Below are 18,975 nucleotides of genomic sequence, written 5' to 3'. Positions count from 1 at the left end.
CCTCTTCCTTTTTCCTTCCATTTTCCCCTGTATCATTGTCTTTTCATTATGTGGCCAAAGTATTTCATCTTTGCACTGATGTTGTGCACAGCCATCCTGTGTAACAAAGTCCCCTCTAGCCATTGGTACTTTATGCAAAAATATCACCCTCTTGTGCAAAAAAAACCAAAAAACAGATGGGTACAGGTATTTCTTTTAAGCACTGCTACAAATTTTGTAAAACATAACATTCCAAACTCTGGTACTCCATGGCCCAGTCTATGCTTAGATATCTAGTTTTAATCTAATTACATTTAATTCTGCCATATATGGAAAATTCATAAGGAGAGTAAACTTTTCCCCAGTACTTATGATTCAACTAGAAATAGAAAACTTTAGAAGAGAATGGCCTCTTGAGGATACCTTGCCTCATTCTCTCCCTCTGCTCAAATTACTTTCATATTTAACACAGAGACTTTCCCCGTTTATACATCCCCCTGCAACTGGGTGGCAGAAACCTATTTCTGCAGGAAAACGGGACTTAAATCACACACATTGTGGGTAACATAGCAAGGAATCCACAAGAGACTACATGTATACCACAGGTTAACTCCCTTTCAACGAAGATGACTTCAGACACACACCTAATGAAACTAGCTTGCTTTCATGATATTTGCTTTTCCTGTGTATCTAATAGGCAGTCTATATTTATACAAGTTATTTATTTCTTACCAGTTAACAGCTCCCCCACAGAGGTCTGTGTAAAATTTCAAGTTGACCCCCATACACAGATTTAGAAATTTTACTTGCAGAAACTATTTAACTATGTTAGTTAAGAGGATCACTCCAAAAGGTTTTGAATTCTGCTTCCAAATAATGAATTTGTGTTCAAAGCCTAAAAAAATTACTTACTACAGTTAAAAACCTCTTTGCAGTTTTTATCCAGAAGTTACAATACCCTTTGTATGTTTATTTTTCTCAGAGTGTGTAAATTCAAATTATACACTTGTACAGGGTTTAATGTTTTAAGAGCAATAATTCCACATTTCCGTATCAGACAGTAGCATTTAGATCCATAATATTTCTTTAAAAATTTATCAAATAAACAGAATAGAAATGTGAGTGCAGAAGCCATATATTCAAATGGCTGAAGTAAAAAAAGAAAAAGAAGAGATCTCTGAATATATTCAGGCTGTTCTCCTGAAGCCACACTATGCAATTGCAGCCAGGTAATCCTTAACCTCAGTTGGAGTAAGTCTTCTAAATCCTGCTTCATTACAGATGCCGACTTCTATATTGTCTTCTGTCATCTGTCCTTCAAAACTTTCCTAGAAATGTGGGGTGAGGGAGAGAGAGATTTAAATAAAATGCATTTGATGTATTAAAGTTTTAACAAATGCATTAGGAGTGTTTCTCACCTTTAATGTCAAGATAGCAGTATGGATGGCATCTTCAAGTTCTAAATCTTCATTATATCTGCATGAATAACCATGTTTTTAGTAAACTGAAGATATTTTATAAAATATCTATTGATAACTGCAATAGCCAGAATTCACAAACTGTAAAACTGGTTTCATACATCTGTTTTAGTTTTGCAAAATATTCTGCATACATTAGTAAATTTGTTTTGTAACACAGGCACAGTGCCCTATATGGCTCAGGTCCATACCCTCTTTTCATATGAGTCACCTTGGCTCCCAAGTCCTCACACTTTGAGAGGAACAAAGCTACTCACAGGCTTTGAAACTCCTTCCCTAAAGAGGACAATGCCTTTCTTGCTGTACTTCTATCAAAAAATGCAAGCATTTCTGTTCCAACAGACTTTTAGGAGTGGGTTGCAGCAAGGACATTTAGTTTTACTGACATCTTTTGGCTTTCACTAATTAGTTTTACACAGCTTTAATACATATATTGAACTGCATTTCATCAATATGTTTTTTATGTTTTACTTACATCTTTTTATTTTTTTAAAAAAAATTACAACCTTCTTTGGGTTCCTATTTTTTATAAAGGCAGAATGTAAATTTCATAACAGCAGCAGCTTGTGATATAGGAGTTGGATTTAGCAAATTGTGTCACTTCACTAAATAACAGATTTCATACATATATAATAACAAAAGGCGAATATATAGTAAACACAACTCTTATAACCTTTAGAAATGCCAAATTGTGTCCAAATCAGCTGTTTAAGCATTAAAACCATACTTTCATAATAGGCATATCTATCTCAGATTTTTCAAGGATTATAGTGTTATAAAGTCCCACACCAAATATTGTTCCTAAACCCTGACTGCAATCCATCCTTGGCCTTGAACATCAAGTCCAGTGAATGGTGGGCAGGGCTTTCCCTCCCTAACCACAAACATGAAAGATGTTAACAGTCCTTTATGAGCATCCTCCCAAGTCACATCATGTGATAAAGCCCATTTGGCATACAAGCAAGGTAGGCTACTTCTGGAAGCAGTTGTTTGAGTGTTGGACTAAGACTGCAAGGTCAAGGTCTGAATCTCTACTCAGCACTGGGTTGATGGGTAAATTGCAGGTTATCAATTTTGGATATAGGGAATTGCAACCCCTCTCCAACAAACCTAATTTTCTTAGAAATGCCATGGGTGTTTGAATGTACACATCCATTGTTATGATTGAGCCTCATGGCTCTGTTTCTGACAGACGTGGGCGTAAGACTCCTCGAGAGTCAGATACTCTCGAGGAGCGAGAGAGAAAAAGACTGCGAGACATATTTGCAGCACCATCTGACGAAGAATCTTTCGAAGGGTTTACGGAAAGAATGGAGGAGGGGCTGGTTAGCTCAGAGGAGGATGAGATGGATTGGACTCGGGTAAGGGAGGAATTGGGTGCCACTGGCCATGATGGGACAGAAGATGAATGGGGACCTTCAGGATTAGACCCATGGCTTAGCTGGAGGGATGGGACGGGATCCACAGCTGGAGATGCTGTTGGGCGTAGTCAGAGGTGTTCCAGCTCTGACGAGGAAAGTGATGAGGAAACGCCCGGGTTAAGGAGGACAGCTGACAGTGATGAGGATTTGTAACTGGCATAAAATGGGGCTTGGGAGCAATTGCAAATTGCGTCGGGCAAGGTAATCTGGGCAAACGCTTGGGATTCGTGTGTGTGTGTGGGACGCTTCCCTGAAGACTTGTGTGCTTTCCTGTGCTGAGACGTAAGTTGATTGGAATCCAGGGTCAGACGGCGGGAGGGATTGTGTGGGCATTTGTTTGTGCAAACCTGTGCTTACTCTTATTAGCTTGACCTTCCGTCGTCTTCTTGACGGACGCCATCTCCTGCTTTGTGAACTCGGACTGAACTGACCACGGCTTGTCTTCCCCCCTTCTTGGACTTGGAAAAACTACAAACGTCTGCTTCTGGCTTTGATCTACGGAACGGAACTGGTCTACTCTACTGCTAAAATCCCTGGCTGATTTGTTCGTGTTGGAATCCTGTCTGCTGTGTGTGTGGGAGCGACGCAAGTTACTCTAAAAACAGTGTTGGCAGCAGAGAGGAATCTGCTGCCAATTAGTTGCATTCTTTGTATCTTTTGTTCCTTGGCTTTCGTTTTGTTTATACCCAGGCTGAAGAAAGCAGTTTGTTTTACCCGGATTAAACTCCGGTTTAATCCGGTTTATCTTTTGAACATTTACTTTTGCCCCTTTTTGCTCCTAAAGGCAAAAATTGCCTGGCCCTTGTGTTTTACGGGCATTTTTTGAGTTCTGTAATCTAATAAACTCTGTTACTTTGAATCTTGTGGCGTTCTGTCCTTGACAGATTGCCCGACGCCATAAAAGGTTTATTGCAGCAATAAACCCGTCAGGAAGACGATGGATGAGTTAAGGGTCAAATTAGACCAATTGCAAACGGCTTTTACCGTTAGCCAAACAGCTCATGCCGTGAAAGGACATGTTTTGACTCCTGAACGCTTTGACGGAACCAGGTGCAAGTTGCCAACCTTTTTGGCACAAGTGGAGCTTTATTTTTCTCAGCTCAGTGCTCATGCTTATCCTACAGACACTAGCAAGGTGGCCTTTATTTTGAGTTTGTTGACCGGTCCCGCAGGACAATGGGCCACTAATTTAATTTTGGGAAATGACCCAGTCAAGGACAATTTGAATAATTTCAAAAAGTTGTTAACTGATACTTTTGGGGATCCTCTCCGCACGGAGAACGCTGGGTGGGCTCTGTATCGGTTGAAACAGGGAAAGGGGACTGTTTTGGATTACTTAAATAAGTTTAACCTGTATCGCCACCAGCTGGATTGGGGGGAAAATGCATTCATGCTTTTATTTACTGCCGGGTTAAGTGATATGCTCCAGGATGAATTAGCACGCTTGGAGCCGGCTGAAAGCTGGGACGCCTTAGTAGCTAAGGTGCTGCGTTTAGACGCAAGGTTCGAGGCTCGTAAACATTCAAAAGCAATGTGTGCGCCACCCATGCATGTAACCAGGGCACCTGTGGTGATGGGGGAAGAGCCCATGGAGCTTGGGGTCTTTAAAAAGCTGTCTACAGAGGAAAAGAGCCGTAGGAGGCAGCTGGGCTTGTGTTTGTACTGTGGGAATGCTGGGCATTTTGCCAAAAATTGTAATGTGAAACCTTCCCAGCTTTCGGGAAAAGGCCAGCCCTAGTGCGACGTGAGTCCAACGCACTAGGGCTCCTCAAGCAGTCAACTGAGGGGAGGAAGCATGTTTTCGTACCCATTACATTATCTGTTGGGGGAAAGGAACTTGTTTCTACTTTGGCACTGCTGGACTCAGGAGCCACGGTCTCCTATATAGATATTGAGTTTGCTAAGAAGCATGGCATTCCTAGAGTGCGCAAGGCATGCGACGTGTGGGTGGAAGGAGCAGATGGGAGACTGCTGGAGACTGGGGTGGTTAACCAGGAAACCTCAGCAGTAACGTGGGAGGTGCAGGGAGTAACGGGAACGTTTGTGTGGGATATTACGAGCTTGCCTAGATATGATGTGATCCTGGGGATGGATTGGCTAGCTGTAGTAAACCCACAAGTAGATTGGGCAACACGAAAAGTGATCTTAAAGAGGCAGGATTGTTGCACTTTAAATGTTACTCATTCTGATATGGAGGGAGTGCCTGCTGAGTATGGGGAGTTCTCTGATGTATTTTGTAAAAGAGAAGCGGACAAATTACCACCGCACAGGCCATATGATTGCGCCATCAAGTTGGCAGAAGGTGCGAAACTGCCAGCAGGGAGGCTGTATGCCTTGACTGTACCGGAAAGGCAAGCTTTGCGGGAGTTTCTAGATGAAAATTTAGCCAAGGGGTTTATTCGCCCCTCTAGTTCTCCAACTGCGGCACCAGTATTCTTTGTAGCCAAAAAGACTGGGGAACTTAGGCTGGTCTGCGACTATCGGATCCTAAACAAATACACCATTCGGGATAGGTACCCGCTCCCTTTAATCTCGGAACTGTTATCAAGGGTGCAAGGGGCTAAGGTCTTTACCAAGCTTGACCTGCGGGGGGCCTATAACTTAATCCGTATACGGGAAGGGGATGAATGGAAGACGGCATTTAACACGTGTTTCGGATGCCACGAGTTCCGAGTCATGCCTTTTGGGCTTTGTAATGCTCCTGCGGTCTTCCAGAGGTTCATGAACGATGTGTTCAGGGACCTAATTGACCAATTTTTAGTGATTTATTTGGATGATATCTTGATTTTTTCTAAGGACGAGAAAGAACATCGTCAACATGTCAAGCAGGTTCTGCACCGACTGCGGGCTAATGGGCTTTTCGCCAAGGCTTCCAAGTGCGTCTTTCATGTGCCTGAAGTGGAGTTCCTAGGTCATGTAGTGTCAGGTAGGGAACTTAAAATGGACCCACATAAGGTTGACGCCGTCAACTCATGGCAGGAGCTGAGGACTAAGAAGGATGTACAAAGGTTCTTAGGTTTCGCTAATTACTACCGGGAGTTTATTCCGAATTTTGCAAAGCTCACGGTACCTTTGACGCAGCTTCTGCGCAAGAAACAGCCATTTGTGTGGGGGCGGGAAGCTCACGAGGCGTTTCTACAACTTAAGTCTAGTTTTCAATCGGACAACATACTAACCCATCCTGATGTTGACAAACCGTTCGTGGTAGAAGCGGACGCTTCTAGCTACGCGTTGGGGGCTGTATTGTCTCAGAAGGATTCCTCAGGGACCTTGCGTCCCTGTGGATTTTACTCGCGGCAACTAACACCCTTCGAGCAGAACTATACCATATGGGAGAAGGAGTTGTTGGCGATTAAGGTGGCGTTTGAGGTGTGGCGGCACTGGCTTGAAGGGGCACGGCACCAGATCGTGGTCAGGTCTGATCATAAGAACTTAGAGCACTTGCAAACAGCAAAGAAGTTAAACCAGCGTCAAATCCGCTGGGCTTTGTTTTTCTCCAGGTTTAACTTCAAGGTGCAGTTCGTGGAGGGGAAGGCAAACTTGCGGGCCGATGCTTTATCCCGCAAGCCAGAATTTAAGACCAATGAGCAGGTAGTATGTCAGACCATCTTGCCTACTGCCTCGCTGTGTGTTGTAGATAATGAGCTCGGGTTACATGACCAGATCCTTGAGGCTCAGAAAGATGATGTGTGGACACAGGAGCAACTGATGCTGCTCTCAGCAGGTAACCGTACCATACTGCCGCATCTCCAAGATCAAGACGGGGTATTGGTGCGTAGGGGGCAGGTTTACGTACCAGTGGGGGCCCTCAGGTTGGAGGTGATTAGAGCCCACCATGACGAACCCATGGCTGGGCACTTTGGCAGGTTCAAGACCGTACAGCTTATCACCAGGAGCTACTGGTGGCCAAAGATGCGGCAAGACATTCTGCGCTTTTGTGACAGCTGCGCCGTTTGCCAGCAGAGTAAGACGCCTGTTGGGCGCCCTAGAGGGTTGTTGTCGTCTCTACCTGTTCCGGAGAGGCCATGGCAAATCATTTCCATGGATTTTATTTCAGATTTGCCTAAGTCTGGGGGTTATACTTGTATTTGGGTGGTGGTGGATTTATTTAGTAAACTGGCTCATTTTATTCCTTGTTCAACCATTCCGGCGGCTCCTACGTTGGCCTTACTATTTACTAAGCACATCTATCGTTTGCACGGAGCACCCGAGGTGATTATTTCAGATAGGGCTCCGCAATTTGTGTCACGCTTTTGGAAACATTTCCATGAGTGCTTGGGGACTAAGTTAAACGTTTCTTCAGCCTTTCATCCGCAAACGGATGGACAGTCGGAACGGGTTAATGGGCTCTTAGAGCAGTATCTGCGTTGTTTTTGTTTAGATCAACCCACGGCTTGGGTGAAGTGGCTACCGGTGGCGGAGTTTGCTTACAACAATGCGGTGCACACGTCTAGTCAGCATACGCCGTTTGAGCTAACTTATGGTTTTCACCCACGGGGAGGTGTGGCGCCGTCGACCAATGTGGTCTCTTCGGACCCTGTGTATCGCTCTACGGAAATGGCTGCACTGCATGATGTTGCCCGTCGCTTACTGTTGGAAGCTAAGGCAACGCAGAAGACTCAGGCTGACCGCCACAGGCAGGCAGGGGAGGAGTTGGAAGAAGGGGACTTGGTGTGGTTATCTTCCAAACATATTAAACAGGCTGGGGGAAAGTTTGCGCCTCGGTATTTGGGTCCCTTTCCTATCGTTAAAAAGATTTCTTCTGTTGCGTTTCGTTTGCGTTTACCGTCTAGTTTAAAGGTCCATCCAGTCTTTCATCGTTCACTGTTGAAACTTGATACCTCTAGTCGTCGTGGTGCTATAGCGGAGGGTATCACTGCCACTTCTCCGCCATCGGGGGAGGAGGCCTTTGTGAGAGGGGATAGTGTTATGATTGAGCCTCATGGCTCTGTTTCTGACAGACGTGGGCGTAAGACTCCTCGAGAGTCAGATACTCTCGAGGAGCGAGAGAGAAAAAGACTGCGAGACATATTTGCAGCACCATCTGACGAAGAATCTTTCGAAGGGTTTACGGAAAGAATGGAGGAGGGGCTGGTTAGCTCAGAGGAGGATGAGATGGATTGGACTCGGGTAAGGGAGGAATTGGGTGCCACTGGCCATGATGGGACAGAAGATGAATGGGGACCTTCAGGATTAGACCCATGGCTTAGCTGGAGGGATGGGACGGGATCCACAGCTGGAGATGCTGTTGGGCGTAGTCAGAGGTGTTCCAGCTCTGACGAGGAAAGTGATGAGGAAACGCCCGGGTTAAGGAGGACAGCTGACAGTGATGAGGATTTGTAACTGGCATAAAATGGGGCTTGGGAGCAATTGCAAATTGCGTCGGGCAAGGTAATCTGGGCAAACGCTTGGGATTCGTGTGTGTGTGTGGGACGCTTCCCTGAAGACTTGTGTGCTTTCCTGTGCTGAGACGTAAGTTGATTGGAATCCAGGGTCAGACGGCGGGAGGGATTGTGTGGGCATTTGTTTGTGCAAACCTGTGCTTACTCTTATTAGCTTGACCTTCCGTCGTCTTCTTGACGGACGCCATCTCCTGCTTTGTGAACTCGGACTGAACTGACCACGGCTTGTCTTCCCCCCTTCTTGGACTTGGAAAAACTACAAACGTCTGCTTCTGGCTTTGATCTACGGAACGGAACTGGTCTACTCTACTGCTAAAATCCCTGGCTGATTTGTTCGTGTTGGAATCCTGTCTGCTGTGTGTGTGGGAGCGACGCAAGTTACTCTAAAAACAGTGTTGGCAGCAGAGAGGAATCTGCTGCCAATTAGTTGCATTCTTTGTATCTTTTGTTCCTTGGCTTTCGTTTTGTTTATACCCAGGCTGAAGAAAGCAGTTTGTTTTACCCGGATTAAACTCCGGTTTAATCCGGTTTATCTTTTGAACATTTACTTTTGCCCCTTTTTGCTCCTAAAGGCAAAAATTGCCTGGCCCTTGTGTTTTACGGGCATTTTTTGAGTTCTGTAATCTAATAAACTCTGTTACTTTGAATCTTGTGGCGTTCTGTCCTTGACATCCATCACCACAAATGCTGCTTTTCACTTGTGGAGGTTTGTCCATTTTCATACACTGGGAACTAATAGATGTTTTAAAAGGTGCTTTTAGGATGTTTTAAAGATATTTTTAAAGATGTTTTAAAGATGTTTTAAGATGTTTTTAAATTGTTGATTTTAGCCGGTTCTTGTAAGCCGCCCCGAGCCCTAGGGGAGTGGCGGCATATAAGTTTGAAAAATAAATAAATAAATAAATAAAATAATAACTGTAACAGAAAAAGATTGTTGATAGTAGCATTACCTTTTCTCAAGGAATGTTTTTCCATTCACGTAGTTCTTCCCCATTGCAGTTGCTTTCCATGCAAAGTAAGCACCCTGGAGAAAGACAAATACATAGCCTTATTATGATACTGTACCATACTTTGAAGCTATTTTTAGTCACAGAAGAACAATTCTACATATAACTATCTACTTGGAAACATTTTACTCCTTTCCACTTATTTCAGTGTCACTGTACCACACTCCAAAAAAAAATAATAGGGACAATTGTCTCAGTCATACTGCAAAGTATCCTTCTGCTTAATCAATTTATGCCAATGTTGCCATCCAAGTAACCTTCCCAAATTGCAGGTTAAATTAAAGTAAAAAGCAATTTAAAAGACATGGTATGAGGCCTACTAAAAAGGAAAAATGTCAAAGTACATTTGTTACCAGCTGTACAGTAATACTTCTGGTTCCTTTTGCAAAGTAAGACTCTTAAAGCACAAAAATCTAACACTATCGGGGCTTAGTTTTGTTTGTTTTTTCCACTATCACCATCACACATCTTCGGGGAAGGAGCTCCCTTACATTCCATTAGCAGGGATTAACAAATCTCTTCACTTGAGGCTAGACCACTGCTTCTTAAGCTATGGATCCTAACCCATTCAGCACAATGTTGAAGTCACAAAAATTTGGCAACAGTAAAAGATTTCTAAATGCCACCAATTTACACAAATCTATTTAGCAAGTCTTGCAGATGCTGACTGATCACCAGTAAATGTTTGATTCGTATACCTGTTTTATATGCCTATATACCTGGGGTACCGTAAAAGTATCTCAGGTGGAATGGGGTCACAGGTGGAAAAAGTTTTAAGAAGTCCTGAGCTAGACAACAATCTCCAACTGTCAGGGAATAGACAGGCTGACTGTCTGATGCTGTGTATAGAACACATCCTAACTCAGGATCATCTGGTCTCTAAAACTTTGATCCATTTAGATAAAATTAAGAGGGACAAAGCAGTACTGAACACCTAATGGTTATAGTAATATCAAACTGAGAGAGTTGAGCCAGCAAGACCTAAATTTTGAAATTATAAAAAGTTTCGAAAAGTGGGAGGAAAGGAGACAAAGCGAAGCACTGTTCCTTTGTTATGTTAGAAACACAAAACCAACTGGCAGCAGGTTCCAGGCAAAGCATAAAGTACAGGTAGAGTATCCCATATCCAAAATGCTTGAGACCAGAAGTGTTTGGGATTTCTTTTTGTAATTTATTTTGGAATGCCTGTATCAGTATATACATACATAATGAATATCTTGGAGGTAGGACCCAGGTCTAAAATAAACTCATGTATGTTTCATACACACGTAGGCTGAAAACAATTTTACACACAATATTTTGATAATATTGTACACAAAAGACAGTTTGTATATAAGCCATCAAAAAGCAAGGGTGCTATTATCTCAGCCACTCATGAGAATTATGGATTTTGGAATATATCAGATTTCTGAATTCTGGATAATGGAAGCTCAATATATATTATATTGAAAAGTATAATGATGGCAAGCTTTAAAGAGGAATTAAGCAAAGTCACAGAGAACACACCTAAGAGTGTAACAGAATCTACATCCAGAAAAAAATAGCTATGGATACCCATGTCTGAGTGTCAGGGCGCAAGTAGTTATTGAGGACTGTTATCTCATGTCTTCCTAATGGGCTTCTGTGTTGGAATAGGATAGGAAACTAGATATATTCTCGGTTTAGTACAAATCTTGTTTTATGTTCTTATAATTTTAAAGCTGATTGAACAAAGATATTCTAACAGTCTGTCATGCAGCTGTTTACCATTTCCCACACATCTTAATTCATCAAAAACATTCATCCACATAAAAAGAATATGGTGATTTTAAACAAGGAGATATCTACATTAGCCATCTATTTAAGACAATATAGGGGTCCAGTTTAAAACACTTACAGATGGATCAGACTGGAATAAATACGGTCGGCCCTCATTCCATCCACATATTAGCAATGATACTCCAAATGGACGTACACCCCTGCCATATTAAAAAAATGGAAAAGAGTTTTGGCATCAGAAATCAATTGGAAACCATTTAGATCAGCATTATTGTTGCCATTAAGGTATTTTGTATTTACAGACATGTCCTTCCTCTAAATAACATGGAAGTATACAGTGGGGCCTCGGAATCCATTGGAGTTAGGTTCCAGGATCTCTTGTGAATACCAAAATCCGTGGATTTTCAAGTCCCACTATATACAATGGTATAGTAAAATGCCCTCCCCTATATTAAATGGCAAGCAAGTCAAACAAGTTCTAGAGAGAACCTAAGGATCTGTGAAATGACAGGAGCACGGCATGGCCTATACATCAGAATAAGGGTTGGCACACAGCAAAGTTAAAGTTTGGTTTGGTTTTTTATTTTATTTTTCCTAATATTTTTGAGTCATGTTAGCTGAATCTGTGGGTGCAAATGGAGGACTGTCTGTGCTATGGACTGGGGAGAACTAGGTTCTAGTCACTATTTAAAACATGGAACTCACCTTCGGCTAATTACTCTCTCTCAACCTAACCTACATTAATAATTGTGACAAATAACGTAAGAAGGAAAAGAGCCATGTACAGCACCTTCAGGTTACAGAGAGAAAATAGAAACATAACAAATAAATAAATATTGCTTTCTTGCTTCCAGACCACTGCCCTGGAACAGAAGCCTGGCATGCATAAATGAAACAAGTAGTAGAAGAGTAAGACCAAAAATACTAGCCTGTTTTATCTAAAGCTCACCAGAAATAACTAAGGCTTAAAAGAAGCACTTCAATCTTCTCAAAACACAAAAAACGGAAGAACTATCAAATGATGGTGTCATGAAGGAGGGGCAAGTCCTGCTGGGAAAATGCAAAGGAGGACCAGAGATCCCCTACATCAAGGATGCAGGCAAGACTACACTAGTGGCTGTTTCTCCAGCACTGTATTTTGAATTTCAGTAGACTGGAAGCAAAGATCTCTTCATAGCTTAGTAATGGCAGATGGCTACAGTACAATGCTGTCTAGTCAGAAATGTACACCCCTTAGAAATGATAATACTGATATATAAGTGGCCCTGGTTTATAAACATAACATCTGGTAGACTTTCTTTAAAATGCTGGCCATGACCAAGCAGAGATGAAAAGAATGCAAGCAACAGTAAACTGAACAGTGGTGGAGTTTGGAAAATATATAGCATACCCAGATTGTGTGTATTCTTGCATCACAGAAGCAATTCTCTGCACAAGTTGAGCTGTTGGAATAGGCTCGTGATAAACCAAGTAATACTGCTGGGCAAGTTTGCGTGCTCTGTGGACAAGAACCCTGTCAAAAGAAAGTGCAGAATTTACACACACAGGACAGAAAAGTGGGCAAAGTCCAATCAGTGAGCCAAAGGCAGTCTGCCAGGGATGCAGTGCAAAACTGCAACGTATCCATTTAAAAATAATAATAAAACTATGCAACAAAAGCAAAATACCCATACTGCTGGATCAGAAGGGCAACTGAGAGCAGAATCTAGTTTCCAAAATGTCCAGATGCCAGTGGGAAACTCAGAAAAACCACACTGTGTTCAAGTAGTCTGGATCTTATAATGCCTTCCAGCCTGCCTCGCTCAACACTTATATCCAATGGATAGCTAACAATTAGTAAATAGCTATTCTAAGCCCCACTAAATCCTGAGAAATGGTTGGCTATTATTCTCCAAATATCAACTCGTAATTAGCTCATTAACTGATATCCCAAGCCAAGCGACTATTATTGACCCCTAATATCGGGGGGGTTTTGGAACACTCAAGGCTGAGACTCTTCCCTTTCTAATTCTATCCTGCTGCATGTTGAAGAAACCACAGCTCAGAGACATGGTAAACCAGAACCTTGTTCACACCTGCAGCATGTAAATAGAAATAAAGTATAGAATAGCAGACATCTACACATATACATATACACAGAGATGTGTGCCTTCCCTTGCAGATGTTATGCTTCCTAAGGGAATAAGGCCCGCTCTACACTGCCATATAATCTATATTATCTGCTCTGAACTGGGTAATGAGTCTACACTGCCATATAATCCAGTTCAAAGCACATAATCTGAAATTTATATGGCAGTGTAGAAGGGGCCTAAGATTGGTAGTTCACATTAGATTCAGTGGTATAAGGAATACTGAAATGACATCATAGGCTTACAGCATAAGAAAGGTAACAATGCACAATCTTAAAACAATGCGATTTTTTTCAGATACCTGTAATCAGGACCCATTCCACTGTACACCAAGCCGATGTGTTTGGTAATAGGCTCTACTTTGTGTACACTCCGTTCATCATACAGAATGGACTTCTGCTTTTTCTCTGTTGCCAGTACCACACCATTTGCAGCTGTATAAAGTAAGCAAAGATTTTCCTGAATGTAACCAAAAATATCGTCTCTTTCAAAGCATTGCTGCTTACAGAAGATACAGAAAAATTTACTTGATAATGCCATACTGATATAGTGCAACACTCAATTTTTCTATATGATCTACTTCAGGTTTTCCCACAAGTGTAATTATTATAAGTTACCCTATCATAATTGAAGTTCTCTTAGGGAAAACACATTTTAAAATTCAATTCATTTATATATTTTTAATTTTTTATCAGACATAAATTTAGGCACTTGGACATACAGCTGTTTCTCTTTTGAATCTGATATTCTACACACTGGTGCCAGCTTTTCCCATCAAATACATGGGAAAGTGTTTATATGTGCAATGCTTCACTTTTCTCCATGGCTTAAACGTTGCATGCCAAGGACTCCCAAGCAAACTTCCATTTCCACCCCACTCTTGCAAAACCTAACCAGATTGAAAACTATTTAGCTTCAGATCCAAACAGATAAAATAGGATCAAGGTATCCTAAAATAGGAGGTGACAATGGAGATTAAGGCAACTAATAGCTATAGCACCGAAAGAATAATAATTCAATTTTTTTAAAAACTGAAGAGCAAAGACAGGTTTAACACATAAACTAATCTGACAAAAACACGGTAAATGAACTTAGAATATATTATTATTAAACACATATATATTCAAAAAGACAACAAATCCTTCTGTCCCAAATAGTAAAAGACCGAAGGCCTGTTTAAATGAGTGCCACAATTGGATGGAGTACCTATCAATAAAAAGAGAATGGGGATCAGGCCAACCAGACCTTTCCATGAGAGGAAATCTGGGAACAGCAAATGAAAAGGCTCTCTCCCATATCCTCACTAGACAGCCATGTGATGGCAGAAGGACCAAGAGACAACTCTTTCCCACAGATCCTGAATTGAGTTCATTCAAATAGCAAGATATGGCTTTTCAAACAGTATGAACACTCTGCAACAGCACTTTGAATTGTGCCTAGAAATAAACCAGGAGGCAGTGAAACTGTTTCAACTAGGCAGTTGTATGTTCCCTGTAACTGGCACTTTAGCAGCAGCATTTTGGACATGTTGAAATTTTCAAGTAGGTTCTAAAGACAACCCAATGTAGTTACAGTAATCCTGATGGGATGTAATCAGGGCACGAGTCACATTCCATTTCCTGCCTATCACATTACAGGCTTCCCCCAATTTTTGCCAACTCTGTTCCAAAATCCATACATTTGGCACATAGTCCACTCTTTCAACCACATGTTGAATTAATGGTACAATAATATGAGAGGATAAAAAGAGCAGTTCAGGGGCCAGAAAAAAGGACAGGGATTTTGCAGGGACTTTGGACACAACTTGGGTTTCAAGATTTAGAGGGTGAGAAGGGGGGGGGGGACCTACAACTATGAGTACACATTGTTTCAGTATGGCATGGGGGGTGCAAGAAAGAAAGGCAAGTAGAACAGCGTGCATGCAAATGTCAATTTGTCCAGGATGAAATCTGTTTGGCACCAAGAGTCACAGCTGCAGGGATGTGCCAGAAAGAGCTGATGAGTGGGGTGGGAAATCCACAGGGAACAACAAATGTGAGGAAGAGAAGAGAAGGAAGCAACAGATAGCGGTGAAATGGATTTCCACCTGCAGCACTGGCTCCTGAAACTTCAGGGCCTAGAAAGCAGCAGCACCAATAAATCAAGGGCCCTTCTACAATGCCATATAAAATCCAGATTATTTGCTGTGAACCAGATTATATGGCAGTGTAGACTCATATAATCCAGCTCAAAACAGATAATGTGGATTATCTGCTTTGATAATCTGGATTATATGGCAGTGTAGAAGGGGCCTTAGTGACCCAGGCAGCTACTGAAGGAGCAGCTGTAGAGGATCTTGCATTCTCTCTGAGGCTTGCACTGCTTCTCCTTGCATTCTCTCTCTGGGTCTGGATGTTTCTCTTTGGATGTAGAATACAGCAGCCATGCTCTCATGTGTGAAAACTCAAATATACATTATTTTTAAAAATTGCACTTCCATGCTCTCACACACATTGCTCCCTGATGCCTGAAATCAAGTTGACCATGCACTCTTGCTCTGTTTCACTCAGACTACCTGGGTCTGCTACATTTGTCTCCTTTGCCAAGTAAAAAATACCTCTGAACATTCAGAAAGTTGGCTCTTCCCCCTGCTTTTTTTGTTATGAATTTCCAATACAAGAATATGTGGTGACATAAGTTAGTAATATTTTATAGGCTTACTATACAGCGTAAATATATATATATTACCTTTAATTCCAACAGACGGGGCTCCTGCTGCTACAGCTGCCAAAGCATATTCAATCTGAACAAGCTTCCCAGAAGGGCTAAAAGAAATCACACAATGTATTTGTGAGACAACTCAGTGAGAATTATTTTCAATTCTGAGAAAAAGCTCAGCTTGTTACTCTTACTTGTTTTCAACAACTGAACAATAAGTATACTACAGAGCAGTGGTTCTCAACCTGTGGGTCCCCAGATGTTTTAGCCTAAAACTCCCAGAAATCCTAGCCAGTTTACCAGCTGTTAGGATTTCTGATAGTTGAAGGCCAAAACATCTGGGGACCCACAGGTTGAGAACCAGTGCTATAGAGAATATAATATGCACATGAATTATTAAAACTCATTCTCTTCAAAATACTTCTCTATGGATACAATCATACTGACGCTTTCTTGGGAAAAATTTCATCAACAAAATGAACTTTAATGTAACATTTAGAGCAGTGTTTCTCAACCTGTGGGTCTCAAGTGTTTTGGACTACAACTCCCAGAAATCCCAGCCAGTTTACCAGCTGTTAGGGTTTCTGGGAGTTAAAGGCCAAAAACACCTGGGGACCTCAGGTTGAGAACCAATGATCTATACAATGCCATTATGATTCCATTATGGAGGATAATGGAGACTAACACCACTGGAGATTTAATAGAGCTTATTTTCAAGACATCCATAAGATGTGAACAAATTTTCCTCATAATATGAGGAATACATTAGAAGTGAAGGCAAATTTATCAGACAATAATAATAATAAACTGAAAAGCTCTGGTGAGTAACTGTTAACACTTCTTACTGTGTGCTTTCAAATCATTTCAGATTTATGACAAGTCAAAGGTGGCCCTTTCACTGAACTTTCATAGTAAGATTTATTCAGAGGTATTGTCGAAGGCTTTCATGGCCGGAATCACTGGGTTGCTATGAGTCTTTTGGGCTGTATGGCAACGTTCTGGAACTCACAGCAACTCAGTTTATTCAGACGATTTGTCTTTGTTTTGATAATCTGGATTATATGGCAGTGTAGAAGGGACCTCAGAGGGTTTGCATGGCTAGCAGTGAATCCAAACTCTAGCCTCCCAAATCATAGTCCAATGCTCAAATAACCACACAATGCTGGCTGTATCATTAAACAATACAAACCAAAATAAACGAAACACCTACAGACTAGCCCTAAAAACTGGGCTCCAATGATCTATGAAACAATCAAAAATGTTTTAAAGATTTACAAAATATTAGTTGCTTTACGTATCAGTTCAAACCTTATTTAAACTTTAAAAAATCAATTTAGTGAATTTTTAAAGTCTATGTGACTGTTTTCTTACTTTAATTTCACCTAGTGATTTGGTAAAACTGCTTCCCTCACTTTCTAAAAGTGTGGATTAAATTTAGTCAACCAAGAAAATGTAAATAAAGCAAAATAATTTGATTTTGATGGCAGAAGTAAAATTATTAAATATCAGCACAGGAGGGGAAATATTAAAGAATTTTATTTTTCAAATAACATTGAGGCTTTTGGGGGTTTTTTATCATGTGAGAAGCAAATTGAGGCAAGTCGTTTCTGGTGTGAGGGAATCGGCCGTCTTCAGAGATGTTGCCCAGGAGACACCCAGATGTGTTACCAACCTGCCGGGGGGGGGGGGGGCTTCACTCATGTCCCCACATGGGAAGCTAGGGCTGACAGACAGGAGCTCACCCCATCTCGCAGATTCAAACAGCCAACCTTTAGGTCAGCAGTTCAGCCGGCACAAGGGTTTAACCCACTGCGGCTCCTAGCTTTTAGGTCAGACCCTTATTGTAATAACCTAGGTCCTTTCCACACAGCTGAATAAAATCCACATTGAACTGGATCATATGGCAGTGTGGACTCAGATAACTCAGTTCAAAGCAGACATTGTGAATTATCTGGCGGTGTGGAAGGGCCCTCACTTCCCAATAAATACGGATCAATTCCTTTATTTTGCCCCCATAATCATCAGTCTGCACAGTAATGATGAAATGGCAAGGCCTTGTGTTGTTTTGGTTTCGGTTTACCATGAATGGAAGCGAGCTCCAGCTTCAAGGAGGGGCTTTACCAACGCCACAGAAAGGAGAGCCTGCGGGCCCTTCCACACAGCTCTATATCTCGGAATATCAAGACAGAAAATCCCACAATATCTGCTTTTAACTGGATTATCTGAATCCACGCTACCATATATTCCAGTTCAAAGCAGATGTGGGATTTTCTGCCTTGACATTCTGGGGTGTAGGGTTGTGTGGAAAGGCCCTGGGGTTCACCTTTGGGCCTTTCCACTCAGCCATATATTTATTTATTTATTACAATACTTACATCCCGCCCTTCTCACCCATAGGGAACTCAGGAAGGCTTACAATAAAACACAGTATAAAATATTACAGGCAATTCAATCAGTTAAAAATTAAATACATTAAACATTGATAAAAAATATGCATATAAATATGCATAAAACCCAGCATATCAAGACAGAAAATCCCACAATATCTGCTTTGAACTGGGTTATCTGAGTCCACACTGCCATATGTTCAAGTTCAAATCAGATAATGTTGGATTTTATTCAACTGTGTGGAAGGGGCCACAGACTGGACCCAACCTGCTCACTCCGTGGCCTACATGAGGAGGAGGCCTACATGAGAAGGCCTGCTGAGGAAGGTCGGGCTCCTGAGGCAGAGCGCTCAGCCACGGTGACTCCACAAAATCCCGGCTCGGCCTCCTCCTCCTCCTCCTCGCTCAGCGAATACAGCAACCTCCGCCAGCACCAAAGGCTGGTCTGAGGCCCCTTGAGTCTCACGAGCCACTCCCGCCCGTTCCTCCGGCCGCAAGCCGTGCTCCGTCCCAAAGAGCATCTCCTACCTGAAGGTGGTGAGGGAGAAACTGTATCCGCGCTCCGCCATCTTGCTTTGCGCTCCCTCCTCTCTTCTGCGGCTGCGCGAGCTGGCAACTCTAATCCCCAACAAACAGAAAAGAAGAGTAGGGCCGCCGGGAATTGTAGTCTGATCCTCTTTTGCTAGGCCAGCGGAGGGCCAGGAAGTGACTCGGTTT

At 42.1% G+C, this 18,975-nt stretch overlaps 1 protein-coding gene across 1 annotated transcript; it reads right to left on the bottom strand.

Annotated features, from left to right (window-relative positions):
* Positions 1-928: 928 nt before the first annotated feature.
* Positions 929-18,944, bottom strand: psma2 (proteasome 20S subunit alpha 2). The gene is made up of 8 exons (XM_003222210.4): positions 18,787-18,944; positions 15,902-15,978; positions 13,476-13,608; positions 12,436-12,558; positions 11,164-11,245; positions 9,231-9,304; positions 1,398-1,455; positions 929-1,307 (listed from the first exon to the last, which is right to left on the bottom strand). The coding sequence occupies exons 1-8, from the start codon at positions 18,825-18,827 to the stop codon at positions 1,191-1,193; spliced, it is 705 nt and encodes a 234-aa protein (XP_003222258.1). The 5' UTR covers positions 18,828-18,944; the 3' UTR covers positions 929-1,190.
* Positions 18,945-18,975: the final 31 nt, after the last annotated feature.

The sequence above is a fragment of the Anolis carolinensis genome, chromosome 6 (genome assembly GCF_035594765.1).
Source record: "Anolis carolinensis isolate JA03-04 chromosome 6, rAnoCar3.1.pri, whole genome shotgun sequence".
NCBI lineage: Eukaryota > Metazoa > Chordata > Lepidosauria > Squamata > Dactyloidae > Anolis > Anolis carolinensis.
This window is presented reverse-complemented; position numbering and strand designations above follow the sequence as displayed.

What these genes read in the sequence shown, in the direction of transcription:
- psma2 (XM_003222210.4), bottom strand. Translation starts at nt 18,827, where the DNA reads ATGGCGGAGCGCGGATACAGTTTCTCCCTCACCACCTTCAG. An exon ending in TTCTCCCTCACCACCTTCAG is followed by an intron (nt 15,979 to 18,786) that starts GTAGGAGATGCT and finishes GATTTCTTTTAG; the next exon opens with CCCTTCTGGGAAGCTTGTTC. An exon ending in TATTCCAGTCTGATCCATCT is followed by an intron (nt 9,305 to 11,163) that starts GTAAGTGTTTTA and finishes GTCTTTCTCCAG; the next exon opens with GGTGCTTACTTTGCATGGAA.